At 35.8% G+C, this 23285-nt stretch overlaps 4 protein-coding genes and 1 long non-coding RNA gene across 6 annotated transcripts; 2 read left to right on the forward strand and 3 right to left on the reverse strand.

Moving 5' to 3' along the window:
- The first annotated feature begins 993 nt into the window (after positions 1 to 993).
- LOC108208011 (ABC transporter G family member 1) lies at positions 994 to 3308 on the forward strand. The gene has a single exon (XM_017378481.2). The coding sequence runs from the start codon at positions 1095 to 1097 to the stop codon at positions 3210 to 3212; it is 2118 nt and encodes a 705-aa protein (XP_017233970.1). The 5' UTR covers positions 994 to 1094; the 3' UTR covers positions 3213 to 3308.
- A 1058-nt stretch (positions 3309 to 4366) lies between these two features.
- On the reverse strand, positions 4367 to 8889 carry LOC135150276 (uncharacterized). The gene is made up of 2 exons (XR_010288609.1): positions 8241 to 8889; positions 4367 to 4892 (listed from the first exon to the last, which is right to left on the reverse strand). It is a non-coding gene; the product is annotated as an uncharacterized LOC135150276 (long non-coding RNA).
- On the reverse strand, positions 5549 to 8241 carry LOC108209279 (probable receptor-like protein kinase At2g39360). The gene has a single exon (XM_017380099.2). It carries the CDS (start codon positions 8112 to 8114, stop codon positions 5694 to 5696), a length of 2421 nt encoding a protein of 806 aa, XP_017235588.1. The 5' UTR covers positions 8115 to 8241; the 3' UTR covers positions 5549 to 5693.
- Positions 8890 to 10765: 1876 nt separating the features above from the next.
- Positions 10766 to 15513, reverse strand: LOC108209280 (pentatricopeptide repeat-containing protein At2g33680). The gene is made up of 2 exons (XM_064086524.1): positions 11328 to 15513; positions 10766 to 11249 (listed from the first exon to the last, which is right to left on the reverse strand). Exon 1 carries the CDS (start codon positions 15455 to 15457, stop codon positions 13319 to 13321), a length of 2139 nt encoding a protein of 712 aa, XP_063942594.1. The 5' UTR covers positions 15458 to 15513; the 3' UTR covers positions 10766 to 11249; positions 11328 to 13318.
- A 2308-nt stretch (positions 15514 to 17821) lies between these two features.
- LOC108209251 (receptor-like cytoplasmic kinase 176) lies at positions 17822 to 20159 on the forward strand. 2 transcript variants are annotated; one of them, XM_017380059.2, is made up of 6 exons: positions 17837 to 18046; positions 18158 to 18432; positions 18594 to 18729; positions 18952 to 19094; positions 19173 to 19296; positions 19732 to 20159. In XM_017380059.2, the coding sequence occupies exons 1-6, from the start codon at positions 17995 to 17997 to the stop codon at positions 20091 to 20093; spliced, it is 1092 nt and encodes a 363-aa protein (XP_017235548.1). In that variant the 5' UTR covers positions 17837 to 17994; the 3' UTR covers positions 20094 to 20159. The 2 variants fall into 2 exon arrangements, with proteins under 2 accessions (XP_063942595.1, XP_017235548.1); XM_064086525.1 differs by having other exon boundaries at positions 17822 to 18046; positions 18952 to 19296.
- Positions 20160 to 23285: the final 3126 nt, after the last annotated feature.

Here is a 23285-nt window from a genome sequence, read left to right on the forward strand (position 1 = left end):
TTTTTAAATAAATAAATGAAGGGCTTATTTCTTTTTTAAAGATACATATTATCAAATTGTTTTTAGATATAAATGTTAAGAAATTATTTTATAATCATTATTTATCAAAAAAAAGATTTATTTCACGAAAAAATTAAATTATATAATACTTTTTTTCAAAGATATATCTTTCTTGTTGGAAGATGAATTTAGCCAAACGGACACCAAGATGGAAACAAGGCAAGGACGCGGTTAAAAAGATGGATCAAGTATAACGTCTAAGTCACATCTATAACAGGAAGTAGGTCAAATATAAATGATTTGCGAGCTCTTCGGAAACGTGTTTGGGGTAGGTAGGTAGGATAACTGGGCACCGTAACTGGTTCGGAAAGAAGCTACTCTCTCTGTCCCCTCAATTGTTTACATTGGAGGGGGATACGGAGACCAAGACAATGTATAAAAAATGCAATTGTTTACATTGGAGGGGGACACGGAGACCAAGACAATGTATAAAAAATGAGTAAAGTTAGATGAAAAGTGGGTAAAGTGGTGAGACCTATCAATATTTAATAATAGATTTGAGATAGTGGAGGAAAGTAGTGGGTGTAATAGTAGTTTTTATTGTTAAATATGAGATAGTAGGGGAAGATAGTGGGTGTAATGATGGAAAAACTTACTATTTATAGTAACTTAAAAAAATGAAAGGAACATCCCAAAATAGTAACTGAAATGAGAGGATCGGAGCATTTAGCAATGCCAGCAGCCGAACTTCACTATTACGTGATACACTATATCAAGTTTTTTCTTAATATACAAACTCTATAAACTTGAATGCCTACAAACTTTGGTAGATCTGAAACTGAAATATTGTCTATAATTTTGTTCAAAACACAAATAATACTAGCTGAAAAAAAAGCTGTGGGTACAAGAAGATTTGTATACAGCTCAAACTAAAGTTAATGAAAATGTTTGAGAGAATGTGAGGACCATAACTCTTGAACCACACCATTCTTGGGGTTAATATGTTCCCTTGCTTCCCATTAGACCACCCATAACCTTCACATGCTAACTCATCTTTTATATATCTTTGCTTGTATACGCCGGCACAAAAAGAAATGGATGATCAACAAGATTACGAAGAAAGAGAAGAGATCGTGGTGTCCAGCTCCAGCCCCGCCACTGCAGTGATGCCTACCTTTGGACAAGTACTCAAACACGTTGCTGATGTTCCAAAACAAGTCACTGAAAATGATTCTCCGGTCCATCGTATAAGTCCTGCAATGATCACTGAGCCTCGGTCAGTGCCATTTGTTTTGTCCTTCAGTAATCTGACGTACAGTGTCAAAGTTTTCCGGAAAATAAAGGTGTCAAATCTCCTTGGAAGTAAAAGAATGGCAACAAAAACTCTTCTCGACGACATTTCAGGAGAGGCACGAGACGGTGAAATACTCGCCGTACTTGGCCCTTCAGGATGCGGAAAATCTACATTGATGGATGCATTGGCGAATAGAATCGACAAAGGAAGCTTAAAAGGAACGGTGACACTCAACAACCAACAGCTTGAATCGCGATTACTCAAGGTCATATCAGCGTACGTGATGCAAGATGATTTATTATTCCCCATGCTCACAGTTGAAGAAACCTTAATGTTCGCAGCTGAGTTTCGCCTTCCTATAACTCTGACAAGATCCAAAAAAAAGCTCAGAGTTGAAACTCTCATCGATCAATTAGGCCTCCGGAATGCTGCCAACACAGTCATTGGAGATGAAGGACACCGCGGTGTCTCTGGAGGAGAAAGGCGCCGTGTGTCCATTGGAATTGACATAATTCATGATCCGATCTTGCTGTTTCTGGATGAACCTACCTCAGGACTCGACTCAACCAGTGCTTACATGGTTGTCAAAGTGCTGCAAGAAATTGCAAAGAGAGGAAGCATTGTGATAATGACTGTACATCAACCGAGTTACAGAATTCTCGGATTACTGGATCAGTTATTGTTTTTGTCAGGAGGTCAAACTGTGTACAGCGGTTCTCCAGAGAACTTGCCTCTATATTTCTCGGATTTTGGATTACCAATGCCTGAGAACGCGGACAGGACAGAGTTTGCAGTGGATCAGATCAGTGAACTGGAGGCCGCGCCAGGAGGTACTAGAAGTTTAGTTGAGTTCAACAGAACATGGCGCAAAACAAACATCTACCTCAACAGTCCAAGTCCGTCACACGGATTATCTCTCAATGAAGCTATAAGCGCAAGCATTTCACGTGGGAATTTAGTCTCGGCCACATCAGCATTCGCCAATCCAATGTGGAAGGAAATCATGGTTTTAACAAAACGTTCAGTTACTAATTCTCTCAGGATGCCTAAGCTGTTTGGCGTTCGTGTTGCTGCTTTAATGACCACTGCATTTGTGTTTGCATCCGTTTTCTGGAATTTAGATAACAGGCCTAAATCCATCCACGAAAGAGTTGGATTCTTCGCATTTGCAATGTACAACATTATAAACAGTTGTGTTGATGATTTGCCTGTGTTGCTACATGAGCGTTACATATTTATGAGGGAAACGGCCTACAATGCTTATCGACGATCTTCTTATGTTGTATGTCAGGCCATTGTTGTATTACCTAGTATTGTTTTTTCCGCGGCATTGTTTGCAACTCTTACATTTTGGGGAGTGGGGCTTGACGGTGGATTATCTGGCTTTCTTTACTACTTTCTCATGATATTGGCATCCTTTTGGGCGGGAAGCTCTTTCGTGACATTTGTATCAGGAGTGGTGCCAAGTGTGATTCTCGGCTACATTGCTGTGGTTGCCATTTTAGCATACTTCACCTTGTTAAGCGGATTCTACATGAGCCGGGAAAGAATTCCTAATTACTGGATATGGCTACATTACATTTCCCTGATTAAGTATCCATTCGAGGCGGTGTTACAGAATGAGTTTGATAACCGAAACAACTGCTTTGTCCGCGGAGTTGAAATATTTGATACTTCTCCATTTGTTAGTTTATCGGCTGCAACGAAAATGGAGCTGCTGGAGAGTATCAGCAACACTCTGGGAATGCCGATCAACAGAAGCACATGCTTTACGAGTGGACCTGATATATTGAAGCAGCTTGGTGTGAGGGAATTAAGCAAGTGGAATTGCTTGTTTGTCACTGTGGCCTGGGGTTTTCTCTTTAGGATTTTGTTCTACTTCTCTTTGTTACTGGGGAGTAAGAACAAGAGGAGGTAACAATCTTCATAAAGAATTAGGTCAGATATATAATATTTCTGTGTTGGAAAATGCCAGGTACTTCATAATATTTCCCAATTTTTTTTCAAATTTTACTTATATTGGATATCAAGTGATTAAATAAACATGGACCCTCGAGCACTTCGGTCAATTTCACCAATATAATCATTCCAAATTGACGCATCATCGTGTACTTAACACTAGTACTCGTGAATGGCCTGTTATAAAAGGACAGCCAGTGAATATTAAATGCTTGATATATCATCGTCCTTGCAACTCAGTTGATTGCTACTCCCTCCGTCCCTCCCATTTCTTTACACTTTCCTTTTTGAGGTGTCCCATCCAATTCTTTACATTTCAAAACTTACCAAAAATAGTCAATGGGCCACTTCTTCAATTTTTTTTTTTTCACATTACTTTTACTCCACTATCTTCTATTTATACATTAAAAATCAATGAGTCTCACCACTTCACCCACATTTTTTCTTATTTTCCACTATTTTATACATATTTCTTAACCTCCGTGCCAAACTCATTGACAAGAAATGGGAGGGACGGAGGGAGTACAGTTCATTTGACAAAGTTGGGCCACCGGAGAGGTATAGGAAAATGATACTCTGGAGAAAATAAATATTAAAATCATCCCTACCTTGTTTAATTTAAATATATCAAATTACTCATGCAATCATTACATTTGTGTAAAAAAATCTGACCATGATTAAATTGATACAATATTTTATTTATTTTTGATAACTCATTATTTTTAGAATGAATGATTATTTGATATATTTGGATCAAACAAACAATAAATTTGATATTAATTAATCTCAAGGGCAATGATTTAATAGAAAAATGTTGAGAATGATAATACCAAATTTGTAGCTGATGTAAAAGAACAGACTGTTATCAAACGTACAACTAACGACACATGCGCAACTAGAGCCGTAAACGAACCGAACTGTTCGGTAAGCTTGTTCGGTTCGGTTTCGAGTTCGGTAAGCTCGTCAGATAAGCTTACCGAACACGAGTTCGAACAACATTTTCTGTTCGATAAGATTAACGAACCGAACCGAACTTTTGTGGTGTTCGGTTCGTGTTCGGTTCGTTAAGCTCGTGTTCGGTTCGAGTTCGAGAAGTTCGTGTTCGTTCGACAATAAATAAAAATATATATAATATTATAATTTTTTTCATTAAATTAATTTAAAAACAGCTTAAATATTATTTAAAAATCTACATTGTTCGCGAACTGTTCGTTTTCGGTCCGTGTTCGGTTTGGTTCGACATGTTCGCGAATAGTTCGTGTTCGGTTCGGTTCGTTTCGTTACCGAACTCGAGTTCGGACAGAAAAATTTGTTCGATAAAATTATCGAACATTGTTCGGTTCGTTAAGATTTTATTCGAGTTCGGTAAGAGTTCGTCCGAGTTCGTCCGGGTTCGGTTCGTTTACAGCTCTATGCGCAGCTATCACTCGAATGACATGACCACTAGAAATAATCAATACCATCTGCCAACTAAAACAGAGGGCTACTTGTTGGGAAAATTGCTTGGCAAGGTTAAAAATATTCAGCTGCAGGACCGTCGCCAATTTTGATAGCTAATACAAGCGAGTAACCTGATGCTCTTGCCACAGGCAGGGACGGAGGCAGCTCGGGGCAGTGGGGGTACTTGGCCCCGTGATAACTGCAAAGGCATTACCGATTAAATATAGGTGGGTGTAGGAAAAATTTACATGAAAATTGTTGGCTATTCATTACTACTACATACATTAAGCACAAAAACCACCTTTAAACTAATTACCTCTCCTTAACAGAACCAAAAAGCTTATAGTAGGAAGACATTGTCAAACTCGTCGTGTTCTTTCTTCTATTGCAACATTTATATATCCTAGGTTCGTGACATACGTATGTTAGAGTAGCATATGTTCAACGGAAAAAAGCATTCAACAGCTTAATCCTAAGTTTTTGATGTATACGTAGGAGGTGCTACAGTATCATTCAACGGAAAGTTGCCTCATCCTAAGATTTTCATGTTCGGCACTTTTTTTCCCGATGGATATATGTTAGTATCATTCGTATGTTCTGGACCAACCGCCCTTTTACTTGAACAATCTGATGCATGGTCTTTGTGTACATTATAATTTCCTACATTATCTTGGTGTTTTTCGGCCATTTGCATTGAATCGCAAGCGCATCACAAACATTACAATTTGTGATTCATTTCTTTCAATTATGACTGGGATATATGCAATCATGGTACTGCATAAGGTGTCACATAAAAATTTATATCAACAAGATAATGTATATATATTTCTCAAAAAAGATAATGTATATATAATATACTCTTTAAAACATAATTTTATTTGTCAATATACTGTAAATTACATGTATGTTTAGGCAATCCTGCCATGTATCTGCATTACAAAGCATCTTTCTATATAACCAGGGACAGAAAAATACAGCAAGTGTCTCTATTGTAAGCAGGCTACCTCATGTCAGTTCTCACCATATTAGAGAAAACCTTACTCATTGATACACCATCAATGTCACTTCCAACACTATATTGTGTAGACAAAACACTGTCTTCAAAGTGACTGTTTGAAGGCTGAGTGTTTAGCCTGGGTCTTACACAAATCCCTTCAAGTTGTAATGCACATTCCAATTTCCATAATATTTCTCCCATTGTAGGTCGATCAACGCCACGCTCAGCCAAACATTTCTCGGCTATCTCTCCAAAGGTTTTCAGAGACTCGGGTTTTATCTCCTGCGCGAGAAAAGGATCTACTAGCTTTTCAAGCTCCCCTGGTGACAGCCCCTTGATTGCCCATTCAACTAAATTCACTGTTTCCCTTGGCTGTGATGGATCAATAACAGGCCTCCCTGAAAGGATTTCAAGCATAACAACACCAAAGGAGTATACATCTGATTTCTCGGTGAGTTGCTGTCGTATCAAATACTCTGGATCAAGGTAGCCAAAACTTCCTTTCACTGCAGTACTGACATGAGTATGATCTATCTCAGGGCCATTCTTTGAAAGCCCAAAATCAGCAACTTTGGCCATGAGATTCTCATCAAGTAGTATATTTGCAGACTTGACATCGCGATGGATGATTGCTTTTGTGGAACCTGTGTGAAGATAGTGTAGTCCTTTGGCTGAACCTATGCAAATCTCGAGCCTCTGTCTCCAGTTCAGTTTAGGAAGATCAGAGCCATACAGATGATTCTTGAGTGTCCCGTTATCCATGTACTCGTAAACAATGATCATCTCATTTTGTTCATCACAGTATCCTATCAAAGATACCAGATGACGGTGGCGAAATTGTGACAGCATCTCAATCTCTGTCTCAAATTCTGAAAATCCTTGTTGAGAATGTGGAACGCCTCTCTTCACAGCAACCTTAGTCTCATCTCTTAAAACCCCCATGTAAACTTTCCCAAAGCCACCAACACCTATAATTAGACCATCATTGAAATTTTTAGTAGCCTCTTTAATTACAGCCAAAGGAAAGCTATAACCAATTTTTGAGCTGGAAATGGTGGCAATCCCATCGGTAGATTTACGCCCCTTGTTTCCAAATTGATCCTGGACCGCGTGATTCGCATGAGCAAGTTTTCTTCTTCTCCAGATTATAAAGAGAACTAATGCCAAAACCAAAGCAACAAATATCACCACAACAATAGACCCTATTATTGTCCAACTTTTGAGTTTGGAAGTTGAGGATTGTACTATGGTGTCACCAAAATCAAGACTTCCTTTTGAATCACTGATTTTCATGATCTCCAGCCCATTGAGAATGCCATTCGGGTAAGCATTGTATGCCTCAGAAGGTCCAATAGTAATGTTCAGATTACGACTATTACTTGATCTTGCGATGAAATCAATGTAGCAGGGGGAACGAAGAATGTTTGAAGTTTGTTTACTAAGATCAAAATCTCTAACAACTGACAACGAGTTAATATAGACATTAAAGAACATCTGATTTGGCTGAGGGCTGACTATATCACAGAAGTGAAATCGAACAAAATAATTAAAACCAGGATCAACTTCAAACAACCAGGTCATGTTGGTACGAGTGTTTGGATCAGATTCCGTGTCCAACTGTGTTGCAGTGCCATAGACAGAGGGTGGAGCGATATCATTGGTAGAAAATCCCGTATAATTTACAGCTCTAACATTCTCTACGAACTTGACAAGATTTCCATGTTTTAAAAAGCTAAAATCAGAATCCCAGTGTCTCCACAACGAGTCGTTTTCAGGGTTCACCACCCGATTCCCCATATTCACCCTAGCAACTTTCTCTAAGGCATGTTTCCACAAATTATCTTGTTCTCCAGAAGGACTAAACGTTTTGGCGCTATTAGGAATAAGCTCATCTGGGATTGAAATCACTTCTAAAGCATTCACGAACGCAAATGAATCCTTATAAGGAATGAAGTTAAGAACAAGGCTGTTAGAAGTTATGTTCAACACATACTCCTTGACTACGGGGACACTTGGTGGTCGAAAATCTTTAAGTAGGGTAAAACTCTGAGCACTCACCGAGAATCTAGCTGTGCTTAGATTGCGTGATTCATGATTTAGAGGATAAAAGTATAGGCGAATCCAATGCCCCCCTTGTTTCTTGATTGGAAAGGTGTAGTTGGAGGTTCCCCCGAAAACTACAGCACTTGGATACACAGCTGAATCAGTGGTAGCTGTATTAGGCTTTGAGGTTGTATTAACAAAGATGGTTTGAGGGCTCATCAGAGTGATAGGACTGGAGTTATCAGCCATGAAAACTCGAGTCCCTACGGAGGTATTCTTAGAGGAACCACAATCTATCAGATAATTATCTACAGGATTGAACTGGAATGAAGAACATATGAAACACATAATGAACAACATCCATACAGGGAATATCCCCATGATATAAGTTGTTTAAACAAATTCAGAGAACAAGATACAAATTAAGTAGGCTTAAATTCAGCAATATCAACTCTTATCTAGAGAAAAAAATCAAGCGCATCAACAAACTATAAACAAATGTGTCACCTTTAAGACCAGGTGAGCTTCAAGTATAGATTACCAACCAAAATCCTTTATACCTCAGAACCCAGCTAAGCAAGATCAACAAGTTTCAAAAAATATATTTTTCCCTGTGAATAAAAAATGGCAGAACATGGAGGATTTCATTATTTAAAGTGGATACTTGCAAGACCTAAGCAGAGCTTTTATGAATACTTGTGGTTCTTGAAGCTTGATACACACTGTCAGATACTCCCTCCGTCCCATTTTATGTGACCTCATTTCTTTTTTGGGACATCCCAAAAAGAATGAACCTAGAATACTTACTATTTTTGAACACTACTTTTCATTATTACACCCACTAACTCAATATTTTATGCTCTCTTATTATTAAATATACACTATTACACCCACTACCTTTCTCCACTATCTCAAATCTATTACTCCCTCCGTCCCATTTTAACAGCCTTTTTAGAATTTGGTTGTTGTCCCAAAATAAGTGATTTTTTCTTGTTTTCGTGAACTATTTGGTAGGTGAATTTCAATTCTACCCCTCATTAATGCACCTTATATTTTCTATGCAATACAAATAGTGGTTTAGTTTGACTTTACTAGGGGTAGCTAGGTAAAAGTATTCAAATAAACACCTCCATAAATGTAAAAATTGGTTTGTGTGCATCTCTCTAAGAAGGCAGTTAAAATGGGACAGAGGGAGTATTAAATATTGATAGGTCCCACCACTTTACCCACTTTTCAACTACATTTACTATTTTTTTTTAATCTCCGTGAAATTCAAACCCGTTCACATAAAATGGGAAGGAGGTAGTATGTTTTTATCTGAAAAAATCATCAACATTAAATAAAGACACCATCAAAGGCGATATGATAATTAAAAGTGCAGTCAATGGTCGTACAGAAAAGCATACATAGTCACACACTTCCATTGGTTAGAAATTTTGATTTTTATCAAGCTTTCTGTTGAACGGTGAATTTCACATCATCTATATCATATTAAAATAATATATTTTATTTATGATAATTTAAATAATAATAATAAAATAATTTCATTGACATATCATATGTTTTTTTAAATATTATTTTAATTAACACCGTTAAAAATGCTTTTATTTTTAGTTTGTTTTGATTATAGTTTGATTTATCTCCCTGGTGAGAGTGTGTGATTCTTCTCTCCGAGAGTGGTTTGGATTCATCGATAAAGCCTTTCGGGGATTGCATTTGTGGTTGATAGCTCAAACGGAATTTTTGGAAAAGATGGTGAACACAGATCAAGTATCTATACATGTACCATCGCTAATTTCAACATCGCTTATTTGTTTCATCTTGGGTATGAAGACATGCATGTTAACTTTTTCTATGTTTGTTCGACTCGATCATTCTTGTAGATGCCGTATAACTATTATTTATTAAATTATCTCCTTTTCTTAAAAAAAAATGCTTTTATTTAAAGTAATTCAATATCCTATCTATCAACCATGCATGTCTATGAATGAACGGGTTGAGCAAAACAGCTATGCAGAGTGGAGAAGTAGGACTCACCACTTTTACCAACAAACATCTGCATGGTTGTTTATGAATCAAAGTGATCATCATCCAGGGGCGGAACCAAAGGGGCTAGCCCCGGCTGAAAAAAAAATAATAAGTATAATTTATTTATTTTTAGTTTTTTAGTCTGGAGATAAATTTAAAAATGGTTATATATAAAAAAAATAGCCCACTTAACATGGTGGTTTACATCGAGAAGGCCATATTTAAAAACATAGATGATGAAGTTAATCAATTAAGGTATGCATATTTATTTTTAATTTTTTGCTGAAATTTTAATAATAATTTAGCCCGGGGTCGAAATTAATCCTGATTCCGCCACTGTCATCATGTACACGCACTAAGCCAAAGCCAAACAGGGTCGAAGTTTCCTAGTTGGTGCTTCCTGTTCTGTTCTGTTGTGTTGTTTCAAAGTCAGTGGTGTAGTTGTTATGATAATGTTGCCTAACACGCGGTTTCATTATTTTCTACTAACAAACACATTACGTGAGTTGTGTGTCTTTTTGGTTTTTTGTTTAGAGTCAATTCCAATTTTTTATTTTTACCGATAAATCATTGCTGCCACTTTTTACCCACCAAATCTACTCCCGTATTTGGATCGATCAGTCCTCCATTTCTTTTTCTTTGTGTTGAGTGTTAATTTATTAAACTAATCTTTAGTTAGACTAATCTTTTTCCCCCTCCCAACCTTGTCCCCAGGGCTGAACCAAAAAATTAACCCAGCCTGCTCCGATCCTCAGCTTTCTTATTTCCCTGAGACTCTCTGATTTTATTCTTATTGAATGAAATTTACTAGTAAAAGCAGCGTGCACCAGGTACATTGTACAAAGGAACCAAATGTTCTTAGTTAGAATACTTTGGATCAGTATAGTTACTCTTGTTCTACCCTTTAATGTCAGGGTGTACCTATAATCAACAGTCTGCTAATCAGGTCCACTATGCAAAGTAAATACTTAAAATCTTGGTTTTGATGCATTATCTGTACTCAGGCTCAGGCCTTCGGTTAAAATTTCTTTAATTCAATATAACATCTTAGGAAAGTGTTTTTCTTTCTCCGAATCTTTCATTTTGCTGCATTTTAAGAAACAGAAAGAAATAAAACAGTACGTCCCCATCCCTGCTTTTATAAATAGCAGCTGCTCAACTACAGACTTAACCGTTACATATTTTATACCACTTACTTTATATTGAGGGAGAAGGATAGAGTGAAATGGCAGCACATTTTCCAACATGCAACCTTGTAAAAGAAGATTATATTGATATGGCTGTGAGCTCACAGAGAAGTAAATTCTGTCATGCCATGAACTCGTCTTTACACCCTAGAGAATTTGAGTTCCAAATGTTCCCGAGCTTATCAGAAAGAGACAGAACCACTTCTCCAGCTGATGAACTCATCTACAAAGGAAAGCTTCTTCCACTTCACCTCCCACCACGTTTACAGATAGTTGAGAAACTACTCCAGAACTCCAACACCTACAATAAATATGCAGATTCTTTTGATGAGTGTTTTAGCATTCCAACAGAAAATACCGCACCTTTGCAAGCACCCACCCCTTTGAATCCTGTAATATTTCACCCTCTGAATCTTGCCAGGTTAGTAGAGAACTAAATCCTGACGAGTATATCTTTGAGTATCCTGACGTTTGTTATAATAATGAAGGTAAAGAGTCAAACAAAAAAATTTAAATTGATAAATCCTGACGTTTGTTATAATAATGAAGGTAAAGAGTCAAACAAAAAAATTTAAATACCAGGACCCCGGAATCATAACAGAAACATTTTCAGATTTTTAAACTCAAACAGTAAATATATTTAAGTCAACTTAGTGAACTCTGAGTCCTCAAGGAAGACTAGTACCATAATTTACGACCTTGCATTTAACAAACGAATATAAATAGGGAGAATGATACTGAATGTAATTGCAATACCTCCATATCTGCTTCTGTATAATTACCGGAGCCACCTGAGTATGTTGATGTAGGGGTATATTTACGTAAAATGAAAACTCAGACAAGCAGCCTTTTGCCTGGCATCTTTAAACATTAATATTTAATTTAAAGTGGATGCACTAACCTTAAATTTAATGAATGTGTCAACCAGATATTTGACAAGTGTGGAGCAATGTCGGTTGCGGCTCTTTATGTTACAATGGAAATGCATTATCATAATTTATCATCAACCCAAATCCCAATCATTATTAAGCGCTACATAAAAGTTATTTGGTGCGTGTTACAAATATGTATCAATCAGGGCATTCCCACTAATTTGGAGCTTCAGTTTATCAATTTAACAAATGTTCTGCTTATTAGTAGAATATCCAAGGTTAACTAGAAAAAATACATTGTCATGTAAGCCGGAGTACTCAATCTGATTTACTATTTTCTGTGTTGCTAAATAATAGGCCTGGAAGCGCTGGACACAACATGAACACAATTATCAGCTAGAATTAAATTGACTAAATTTCCTCCTACTCAATTCACACTTCATCTCAACCCCTCAATCTAAATCAATAGCTGTTTGAATAATCGTCAACTCGGCTTTTAAACTATTTACCTTCTACAAAGATTGCCTGATGACCAAGTAGCTTCACGGAAAATAGGCTTTAATCTCTTTAATTTTTAAGCATCATTGTACATCACAAAACTCTTACTCCCAAATTGCACCCCTGCGGACCACATCTAAAAATTTACTCCTATATGCTCGGAAGTTTTGAGATTTAAAAGAACTCTTCCTCTAAGTCGAATGAATTTCAAAATAGCAAAATCTAAGTGTGAAGACACCTGTGTGAGCAACATCACAATAAACACAGAACACATATAATGCCTCTACATAAATATGTTACACATTATAATTACTGTAATTATAAAAGTTGTCATATATTTGAACAAATACTTGATAATCAGAAAAATATCTTAATAAAATCATTTAATCACTTGACAACAGTGGCGGATCCAATGTCCACCTAGATTAGAATAGTGGATACCAAAATAATAAAATATAAAACAAAAATTTTAAATTCAGATTATGTAATTTTTAACCGTTGCACGACATTATATATTTATATAAAATTAAAGACAAAAATTTAAGGGAGTCGACTAACCCCTCTTACCCTTATCAGGATCCGCCTCTGCTTGACAAACCAGTCACTGATTCTTTGAACAAACTCTTCTTAATTTGTATGATAAACATGTATGTAAATAAGCAAAACAGAAAAAACTAAGAAATTGTACACTATCAAAAGAACATATAAATAAAAAGGAATTACTAACCTGTGAAAAAAAATATCGTGAGCGAGCAGAGAGATGCAACGAGCAAGTTGACTGACCACAAAAGTTAAAGATTGAATATTTGGGAAAAAAAAGAGAGGAGAAATGTTGGATTCCAAAGGTTTTGGAGGTTTAGTACTATATACCAAGTGAGTCGATCCTAAAAATATTGTTGATATTATATTGCTAAATTGGGCCATGATATCATGAATCCATACGTATGTACAAGCCAAATTGTTGAGAAAGAATTAGGTAGTTTCATTGACATTTACTATTTCAGGCTTCACAGACCGGTAAGCTTAAATCACAAGCTGCTTCATGACCTTTGTTCTTCATTATTTTGCTCAAGCTTAGTACATCAGCCCGTATTTCTTTAATCCGTGGATGTGACTGATCCCCAACAACAAATACATGCACGTGATTCTTCAAATCAATCCAGCTACAGCCAGGCTCCTTTCCCACACCTCGATTGTTCATCAACCTTCTTACACGTTCGACATCTTCCCACATGCCCATCGCTTTATAGATACTTGACAACAACACATAAGCAGATGATTCTTCTGTGCCCAATTCCATCAATTTTTCTCCTGCATAAGCTCCAAGTTCATAATTATTGTAATTACGACATGCACTTAGCAAAATGCGCCACAAACTTGAACCATGATGACATTTTGCGGCTTCAATTAACTCTTTCGCTTCATACAACCTTCCTGCTCGGCTGAGAATATCAACCATACATGCAAAGTGCTCCACTCTTGGAGAAATACCATACTCATCTGACATCATCCTAAAATAAACCCAACCTCTTTCTACCAATCCCATATGACTACAAGCAGTAAGAACATTGACAAAAGTAACATGGTCCGGTTTTGTGTCTTCCAGTCGCATTTCCTCAAAGAGCTCAACTGCTTCTTCTCCATGTCCATTTTGAGAAAGACCAGAAATTACTGAGTTCCATGATATGACATCTCTCGCAGGCATCCTTCTGAAGACTAGGTTACCATCTTCTAGGCTTCCACACTTTGCATACATAGTTGAAAGAGCACTTCCAATTGGAGCTTCAAGTCCAAATCCAAACTTTATGGTATGAGCATGTATTTGTTTCCCTTGCTCAAAAGCAGCAAGACTAGAACAGGCTTTTAGAACACTGGCCATAGTCAACTCATTAGGTAGAATACCCTCTTCTTGCATTTTACAATACAAGTCAATAGCACTTTCATTATCCCCATTCTGAACATAACCCCCAATCATGGAAGTCCACAAGACAATATCAGGCTTCTGTAAGTAATAAAACCCTTTTCTAGCATCACCTACAAAACCACATTTAGCATACATGTCCACCAAAGCCGTCATTATAAAAATCTGAGACTCAAATCCCAACTTTACGAGATATCCATGAACTTGCATTCCTTTTTCCACACCTTTACTGTCAGTACAAGCATTCAGCACTCCAACAAGAGTGAATTCACTAGCCTTCATGCCAGCAAAATGCATTTTTGAGAACAGAGCCAATGCCTTGAAACAATCCCCAGATTGTGCAAAACCAGTGATCATCGCCGTCCATGTGATTGAATTCTTATCATCTGCCAATTCAAAAGACTTAACTGCATAATCCAAATCTCCGCACTTTGAATACATTGTAACAATAGAATTCCCAACAGTTACAAATGACAACAACCCAAACTTAATCACAAGGCCATGAAGCTGTTTACCAATATCAATAAATTCTTTTAATGTAAAAGCACTAATAACACTAGTAAGCACAAATTCATTGACCCCTTCCTCCATTTCCCACATCATCATCCTAAAAAGTTCCAACGCGTAATCAGCAAGTCTAAGGGTAGCATACCCAGAAATCATCGTAGCCCACGTAATAGAATTTCTGTCAGACATTTCATCAAACACCTTCCTAGCATCTTGAACTAACCCAGACTTGCAATACATATTAACCAAAGAACTGCCCACAAACACATCATCACAACCCGAAATCTTTATCACAATAGAATGCCCTTGCTTGCCAGCAAACCCATCACCCAAAATCGACGTAGCAGTGAAAAAGCCAGCAAAAGTATGAGCATTAGGAAACACGCCACTTTGTTTTCTTAACAGTTTAAAAAGTTTAAGAACAAAGAAAGAATTATGGGAGCCACCCAGTTGAGAAAAGCCATTGATGATGGAGTTCCATGAGACGATGTCCTTTTCCTGAATATCTTGGAAAGCTGTATTAGCTTGAGACAAGTGTTGGCACTTAGAGTAAAAGTTGACGAGGCTATTGGCAATGTAAGTGCATGTTAGTTTACCAGTTTTGATGATCTGGGCGTGGAGGGTTTTGCCTAAAGCGATGTTTTTAGTTTGGGTGCAATCGATAATTAGATTGAAGAATGATTGTTGACTAAATGTTTCTATTGAGCGCATGCTTCTGATTTCCCTCAAACTTCAAAGAAAACTTGGTACTTGCCTACTTGGTAGTAGCTAGTGTTGGCCAAACGGGCGGTCCGGGGCGGGCCGGGCCGAATTTTCATCGGGCCGAGTTACAGGAACATGATTCGTAACTGGTCCGTTTGATTAGGCGGGCCGGTCCGGTTCCGGGCCGAATTCGTCCGAATCAGCCCGTGAACCGATTTGCGAGTTCACGAGCTGAAACGGTTCATTTTTATATTATTTTTTAATTTATTTTTTATGTTTTTTAATTAAATATTTGTTTTAAATAATCATTTTATTTTATAAATAAAAGAAGTCAAGAGAAAAGATGTCAGGAAAAAAATAAAATAAAGCATATTTAGTGTCGCAGGCGCTGGAACTCGCAGGCGGGCCGAATGATTCGTTCGATTCGTATGATTCGTTCGATTCGTTCGATTCGCTTGATTCGTATGATTCGTTCGATTCGTTCGATTCGCCTGTTACATGCTTTAATTTGTGAACTGTAAAGTTATATTAATTAAACCGCAAATTATCATATATATATTAAATAAAATAAATAAAAGAGGACGGTACCTCTGTATAATTTTATTAATTAAAAAAATGTTTTACAATTAATTTGAGAGGACTCCATCTAAAAAAACGGAACAAACCGCATCGATAAAAAAAATAAAACTACACTAAAAAATTTTAGAATTACAAAACTAAATTAATCTAATTCATTTTCATTCATTCATCGAGGATTCCGAAGAAGTATCTAGTTCGTTCGAACCGGTTGATTCGTCCAGCTCGTTCGAACTGTTCGCTTCGTCTAGCTCGTTGACTTGCGGTTCGTTCGTTCGGTTCGTTCGTTCCAACCGCGAGTCATTCGCCCGGTTCTTAGCTCGGTAATTCGCGGGCCGGTTACGATTTCTTATATCCTGATTCGTATTCGATTCGGTATATTTAACGAGTCGGTCCGGGCCGGTTCAAATTCGTTACGGGTCGAATTTTTACGAATAATTTGACGGTTCGGTTCCGAACGAGCGGTTCGAAACCGCTCATTTGGCCAGCTCTAGTAGTAGCTGGTAAGCATGCAGGAAATGAATAATGACCAGGCACGTATCAGATGAATTTTTGTGTGAAAAAAGTCACTTGTTGGATTCAATAAAAACGTATTTTGTTTTTTTTGATAAGCAAGCGAACATTATACTGGTTAAATGGGAAAATTTGATTTTAAAATTTATAAAATGGACTAGTGCTATAAAAACAGTATTTAGTTTTTTTTTTTTGAGTAAAAAAACAGTATTTAGTTGCCGATAAATGAATTCGAATTAAAAGAAAATACTTAGAGTTTGGACGAGTATATATGATATTGTAGAGTTAAGTTGTATGGAGACCATTTTTTTTAGAACATGGAGACCACTTATATTCAGCAAATAAAATATTGCAAAACATAAAATTTTGCAAATTATATTGTACAAAATCATTATTTTACATATATATAACATTACAAAATGTTTTGTTCGACGAAATATGTTTAATTTGCAGAACATTTGTTCAACTTGCAGAACATACATTATCTACTTATTAAAAATAGATCTTCAACAATTTTAACAAATGTATTTTATAGTGTTTTGATCGCAGAACATACGTGATCTCCGAGGTCTCCAATGAAATAACGGTCTCCATAAAATTTCTTAATATAATTACAAATAAATAAATATCGGGTGTCGGCCCCGACTACTCATATATTCACCATTAATGTCTTAAATATCAGGATCTAGAAAAATGGTCCCGAAATACCATTTAGTAACATTATATCGTGTAGCGTTTTGATTATTTACCAAAAACGCTACATTGTCTATCGTTCTGTCAGGTTATCATGTAGCGTCTAATTAGGTTAATCCTAATAAACACGATGTAATGTTTTTTTGTTTTTTTTTAACGTAGGAACCCGCAGCCGCTACCGTTCGGGTGCGCACTAGACACGATCTAGCGTTTTCATCTCAAAACTGAAAACGCTAGATTATCAGCGTCTCTAACTGATATTTGAGGCCATTTTTTCTAATCATATTATTTTGGGCATTATTTCAAGAATATGGGAGATTTGAGGCCATTTTTGGTAAATATCACCCCATCTCAAAATATAAGAATTTTTTATAAGTAGTTGGAAAGTAAGATGACCATACAGTAATTCCTCCTTTTTCATATACAAAGAACTTAGGAAGAAAAATGTTACTAGCTTGAGAAAATTATCAATTATCGGTGTATGCGCGTACATTGTACATATACATTACGCATATATGTACGCAAGACAAGTTGGAAAATAAAGTAGCAACTTTGCTCGTGAAGCTTCAAGTCAACCGAACCATACACGGACACCTGAATCTTATTACTCTACTGACATATGGCTGTGAGCTTATGTTTCTTTCATATATACTTGGAGTTGTTGTATATATATATATGTTTCCATTAGCCATACCAAAGCTTTAATTTCTTGGCTATTTTCATATGTACTTTACATAATACAAGTAGATATTTAGTTTCATTTAATGGGTTCTTGTCTCAGCGTCAGGATCAAAGCTGAAACCCCATTTCATGCAGGTTATCAATTATGATCTTCCTGTTGCTGAGATTTGTATTCTATTAATTCAGCTTTTTGTATAGCTAGGCTGCTTTACTAATTTGTTATACGATGCTTATTGTTGTGTACAGGCGCAACATCAAAACATGCATCAGTGCCACCAGCAACGCGCAGCCAGGAAGAAATCTTGGAATCACCAAATTTGAAGAGTTTTTCATTTAATGATATTAAATTAGCCACGAGGAATTTCCGGCCTGACAGTGTTTTGGGAGAAGGTGGTTTCGGTTGTGTATTTGAGGGGTGGATTGATGAAGATACTTTGGCAGCTGCTAAGCCCGGTACGGGCCTGGTTATTGCAGCAAAGAGACTTCGACAGGAAAGCTTCCAAGGTCACAAGGAGTGGTTAGTAAGTATCAACCTCGTGAATTCCATTAAATTGTTAAATCACTCATCATCTTCATGGACACATGAGGTGCATGGGGGATATTCTCTTTTAGCAATAGTAGTAGCTGCTCTGCCACCGCCAGTTCACTCCTGACTCGGTATTTTTCAATCTCTTTATTCTAGGCAGAAATTAATTACTTGGGCCACCTGGATCATCCGAATCTGGTAAAATTGATTGGATACTGCTTGGAGGGTGAACACAGACTTCTGGTATATGAGTTCATGCCTAAAGGCAGCTTGGAAAATCATCTATTTAGAAGTGAGCTCTCCGTGTTACTATAAATGATTTTTTTACAGCTAGCTTGTGGATCATTGCATGTGATTGTGTTTATTATCATACCATGTATCTACAACTTGAGAGTGATGTTAACCTTTCATTTTCTGACGTCGAAACCTAAATAAAAATGCCAGTTTGTCAGAAAGAGTTCTGTAAGCAGGTATATCGATCTGATTATATAATTTTGCGCCAATATTGGTCCAGGAAGTACATACTTTCAGCCTCTATCTTGGAACCTGCGTATGAGAGTTGCTCTTGGTGCAGCCAAAGGGCTTGCATATCTTCATGGTCCAGAAGCAAAAGTGATATATCGTGATTTCAAATGCTCCAATATCCTTATTGACTCTGTATGCGGAACAATTTGTGCTTTGTTTTCTTTTGATGATTGTTTGGTAAGCTATAAAACGATGACTATTAATTGGCAGAAATACAATGCAAAACTATCTGATTTTGGGTTGGCGAAAGATGGGCCAGTAGATGGTAAAAGTCATGTCTCTACCAGGATCATGGGTACATATGGTTATGCAGCTCCTGAGTATATGGTAACGGGTAATAATTTGTCCCTAGAACATATATATGTTTGTTTTGCTTCTTGAAGAAATAATTCTCTAACATCTTGAGGTTTTAGAGTAACTGGTTTCTTGACATGGTATCAGAGTCAGGTTGGCGGAGGACTTGGGTTCGATCCCTGCCACCCCCAATATTCTCACAATTTATCGTGGCACGAATGGCAAATTAATGCTCCAAAGATGAGCGCCCGTGATCCACTCTTCGACCCATAAATGGGCTCTCGAGTGAGGGGGAATGTTAGAATATAAGATCCTGGAAAAGGGCCATTCTCTAACACCTTGAGGTTTTAGAGTAACTGGTTTCTTGACACTTACATCACTTTCTAACAACAAATTTTATAATTTTTTAGCATTCCCTAAGCATTGCTGATTGTTATGAGTGAGCCTTATTTTGTTTCATTCCACTCTTATCAAGGTCATCTAACTGCGAAAAGTGACATATACAGCTTTGGAGTAGTTCTTCTGGAAATATTGACAGGGCGAAAAGTAGTTGACAAGAACCGATCAACAGGAGAACAAAACCTTGTTCCATGGGCTAAACCTTACCTTTCCAGCAAACACAAAGTCACGCACATCATGGATGGCCGTATTGGAGGCCAATATACTGTAGGAGCTGCATTCAAGGCTGCCACCCTTGCAAACCAGTGCCTGTCAACAGATCCAAAGTTGAGACCTGAGATGAATCAAGTGGTCAAAGTATTACAACAGCTTCAGGATTTGAGAAAGGCGGAAAAAGTTTCTAATCAGCTCTCACTTCATAAACATCATAGTAGATGAGCTACTTTAGCTTCACTCATCCTTCCAAATAAATTAAAAATGAAACGTTGTCTCCATCTATTATATATATAGGGATAGGATCAAATAAAAACTTTTTTAAGTTACAAACTTACAAACTTTTTTTTATTCTTTCATCGTGTTAATCCTTAGTTATATAAAGTATCCATGATGAAATTTTTTCGAAAAACATCACAATTTTTAAAAAAAACGCATAAATAAATCGCGTTTTCAACACATTTATAACTGAAATTCAACATCGGGTGTTGAACACTAATTATCATTGTGTTGAATATATCTAAAAAGATGTTTAAACTATACCTCTGGGGTTTGGGTAGGGTCTAGAATTATAAATATTAGTTATATAACATGTTTACCTTAGTTCTTACATTAAAAAATTGGTTTACGTACTTCTCCACTACTATTTTAATCGATGTTCAACAAAATATGTTAAAAAAATGTTGAACTCAAGTTATATATGTGTTGAACAAAAAAAGTTTGTAAGTTTGTAAGTTTGTACCAGAACCCTCCCCTATATATATATATGTTTTATAAATTTATGTTAATTCATAATATGAACCAATAATAAATAACAGCCCAGCTCAATCAAATTTTAGCTTTACTGATCCTTCCAAATTAATTAAAAATGAGATGTTGTCTCCATTTATTATATATATACACTTGTTTTATAAGTTTATGTAAATTTATTCATAATATGAACTTATAGTAAATAACACCAGCTCAAGCAAAATTTAGCACTTTTAAATTTATTCATAATATGAACCGATAGTAAATAACAGCGCAGCTCAAGCAAAATGGAGCCCTGTGTAAAAAAAATTAAAATAATAATTTGAAGATTAGTATGTCTTCTTATTTTCTCAAAAAGTTAATTGAAGAAAAATCAAAATAATAGAATATAAAGTATTAATGATCAAATATAGTCGATATAGAAAACGAACTAATCCTCAAATAAATATTATAAATTATACGTTTCAAAATTATTTTTCAATTCAAGTGTTATTTATAAGTTTACAAATTTAAATTTCAATAAATTTTTGGTCTAAAATCAATTATTTTCTTTAATTATTTTTAAAATGAACCTGAGATCTAAAAAGATAACGTTCTTGACCTAATCAAATATACTCGATATTAGGAAACGATACTAATCCTCAAATAAATATTATAGGTCATTAGTTTAAAAATTATTTTTCAATTCAACTAATTATATTTATAAGTTTACAAATTTAAATTTTAATAAATTTCTAATCTGAAATCAATTAATAATATCCCGACTATTTATAAAATATCAAAATTATGAGAAAAAAAAATATATAAAGACATTTAAATTTAAAAATTGATTTGTATTTAATAGTTAGGGATTTAACCTATATTAGTTTAGGTTTGGGTTCGATTCAAATTATTATTATAAGGTTATAAGCTATAATAGTAAGGTAAAAAGAGAGTAAATATTTTCTAAAGGGAAAATAGATTTTTTTGCCATTCAACTTATAGTGTTTTTAGAAACTTGTCACCCAACTAATTTTTTTTTCCTTTTACTCACTTATGTTAGGTTTGGATCTTTTTTTAGCCACCAACTTAGGTTCGGATTTGATTACTAGCATTATGATAATCTTTGTAGCATCATTTATACATAGTGATAGTATGTAATATTTTGATGATGTGTCGTATGTTTATATCTTTATATATAACAATAATAATATAAAATGAGCCGATGAAAAATTAAACCAGGATAAATCGTAATTAAAATTCTAAAAATTCAATAAATTATGAATATGAAATCAATGACTTCAAACAATTCACCCTCCCTGATAGGATATAGTGTAATTGAATGATGTGATGCATCATCTTTCACTATAAAAATTTCAATCGACTAGCTCAGTCTAAAATCTCTCTCAAATTTATCTTCATAAATTTTAATAACTTTATCTTATTACAATTTTCAAGATAATTAAATAGAGAGGTTAACTTAATTTTCGATGATTGCCCTCTTGCTATTTTACACTAACTATAAGAAAGATTGTAGAAGGGAGGGGGGGGGGGGTTGAATAAAATCTTTTACAAATTTAAAAGATTCAAGAACAATACACTAAGAACACATCAAACAGAAAAACACCAAGTATTAAAAATACGGGTGGATTGAATGATCCACCCGTGAGATTTTATATAGAAGAATCTGTGGATTGTTTACAATTCGCACAGCTGCTGGTTCATCACTCAAACAAGTTCTAACTCTCAGATTTTCTCTCAAGTAATTTGAACAAGTTCAACTGATGCTTCTAACTTGGTTATATACTCCAAGTTTTACAAAGCTTTTTGACTAGATTACAAAACGCACTCTAATCTAAAAACAATGCTGCACATCTTTGTCTTATGCATGCTTTCTGAGATGTCTTCATCTTTGACCATCATCTTGATTTGATCCAGATTGCATTGCATGAGATAAGTATGTTTCTGCTTCTTCTTTATTTTCCTAATTAGGCTTCCATGTCTATTTTAGTGTAATTCGATCCATGTGATTTGTCAGACTTGAGCTCTAGTCGCTTTCAACTGCTCTTTGTTTCATCAGTTGAAAGTTCTGGTTACTTTCAACCGCTCTCGGCTTCAGTTGATTGTTGCGCTAGTCTCATCAGTTGAATGAATTACGAGCTTCATCAGTTGAATGCTGTTCCAATCTCATCAGTTGAATTCCTTTGCATCATCAGTTGAATACTTTGTCTTCAGTTGAATGCTTTGGTTTTCATCAGTTGGAACATGGTTCAGTCTTCATCAGTTGAATAGTTACATCTCATCAGTTGAATGTCCTTCACTTAGATAAAATTACATGGCATTTGATATTTACAATTAGCCATCCTATTCTACCCATCCGTTGACAATTCCCAAAAACAAGAAATATAACAATTACAACTGAAATTTGATAAAGATGCTAAGTAAGACATGTTACAAAATGTTTATGTTATCATCAAAAATTATTGATGCCAATTTATGACTGGAGAAGATGCAGACATAAATTCTACACTTGATGATAACAAAACATTAATAAAATAAAATGCAGTTTTTAAATACAAGAGTTAGAAAAGTTTACAGATGATCATGCTCCTTTAGACTGAGCAGTTACTTGTTCCTAGAAGATCTTCTTCTTCTGGACTTAAGTTTTTCTTCAAGAATATCAATCTG

This window comes from Daucus carota, chromosome 2, assembly GCF_001625215.2.
Source record: "Daucus carota subsp. sativus chromosome 2, DH1 v3.0, whole genome shotgun sequence".
Taxonomy (NCBI): domain Eukaryota; kingdom Viridiplantae; phylum Streptophyta; class Magnoliopsida; order Apiales; family Apiaceae; genus Daucus; species Daucus carota.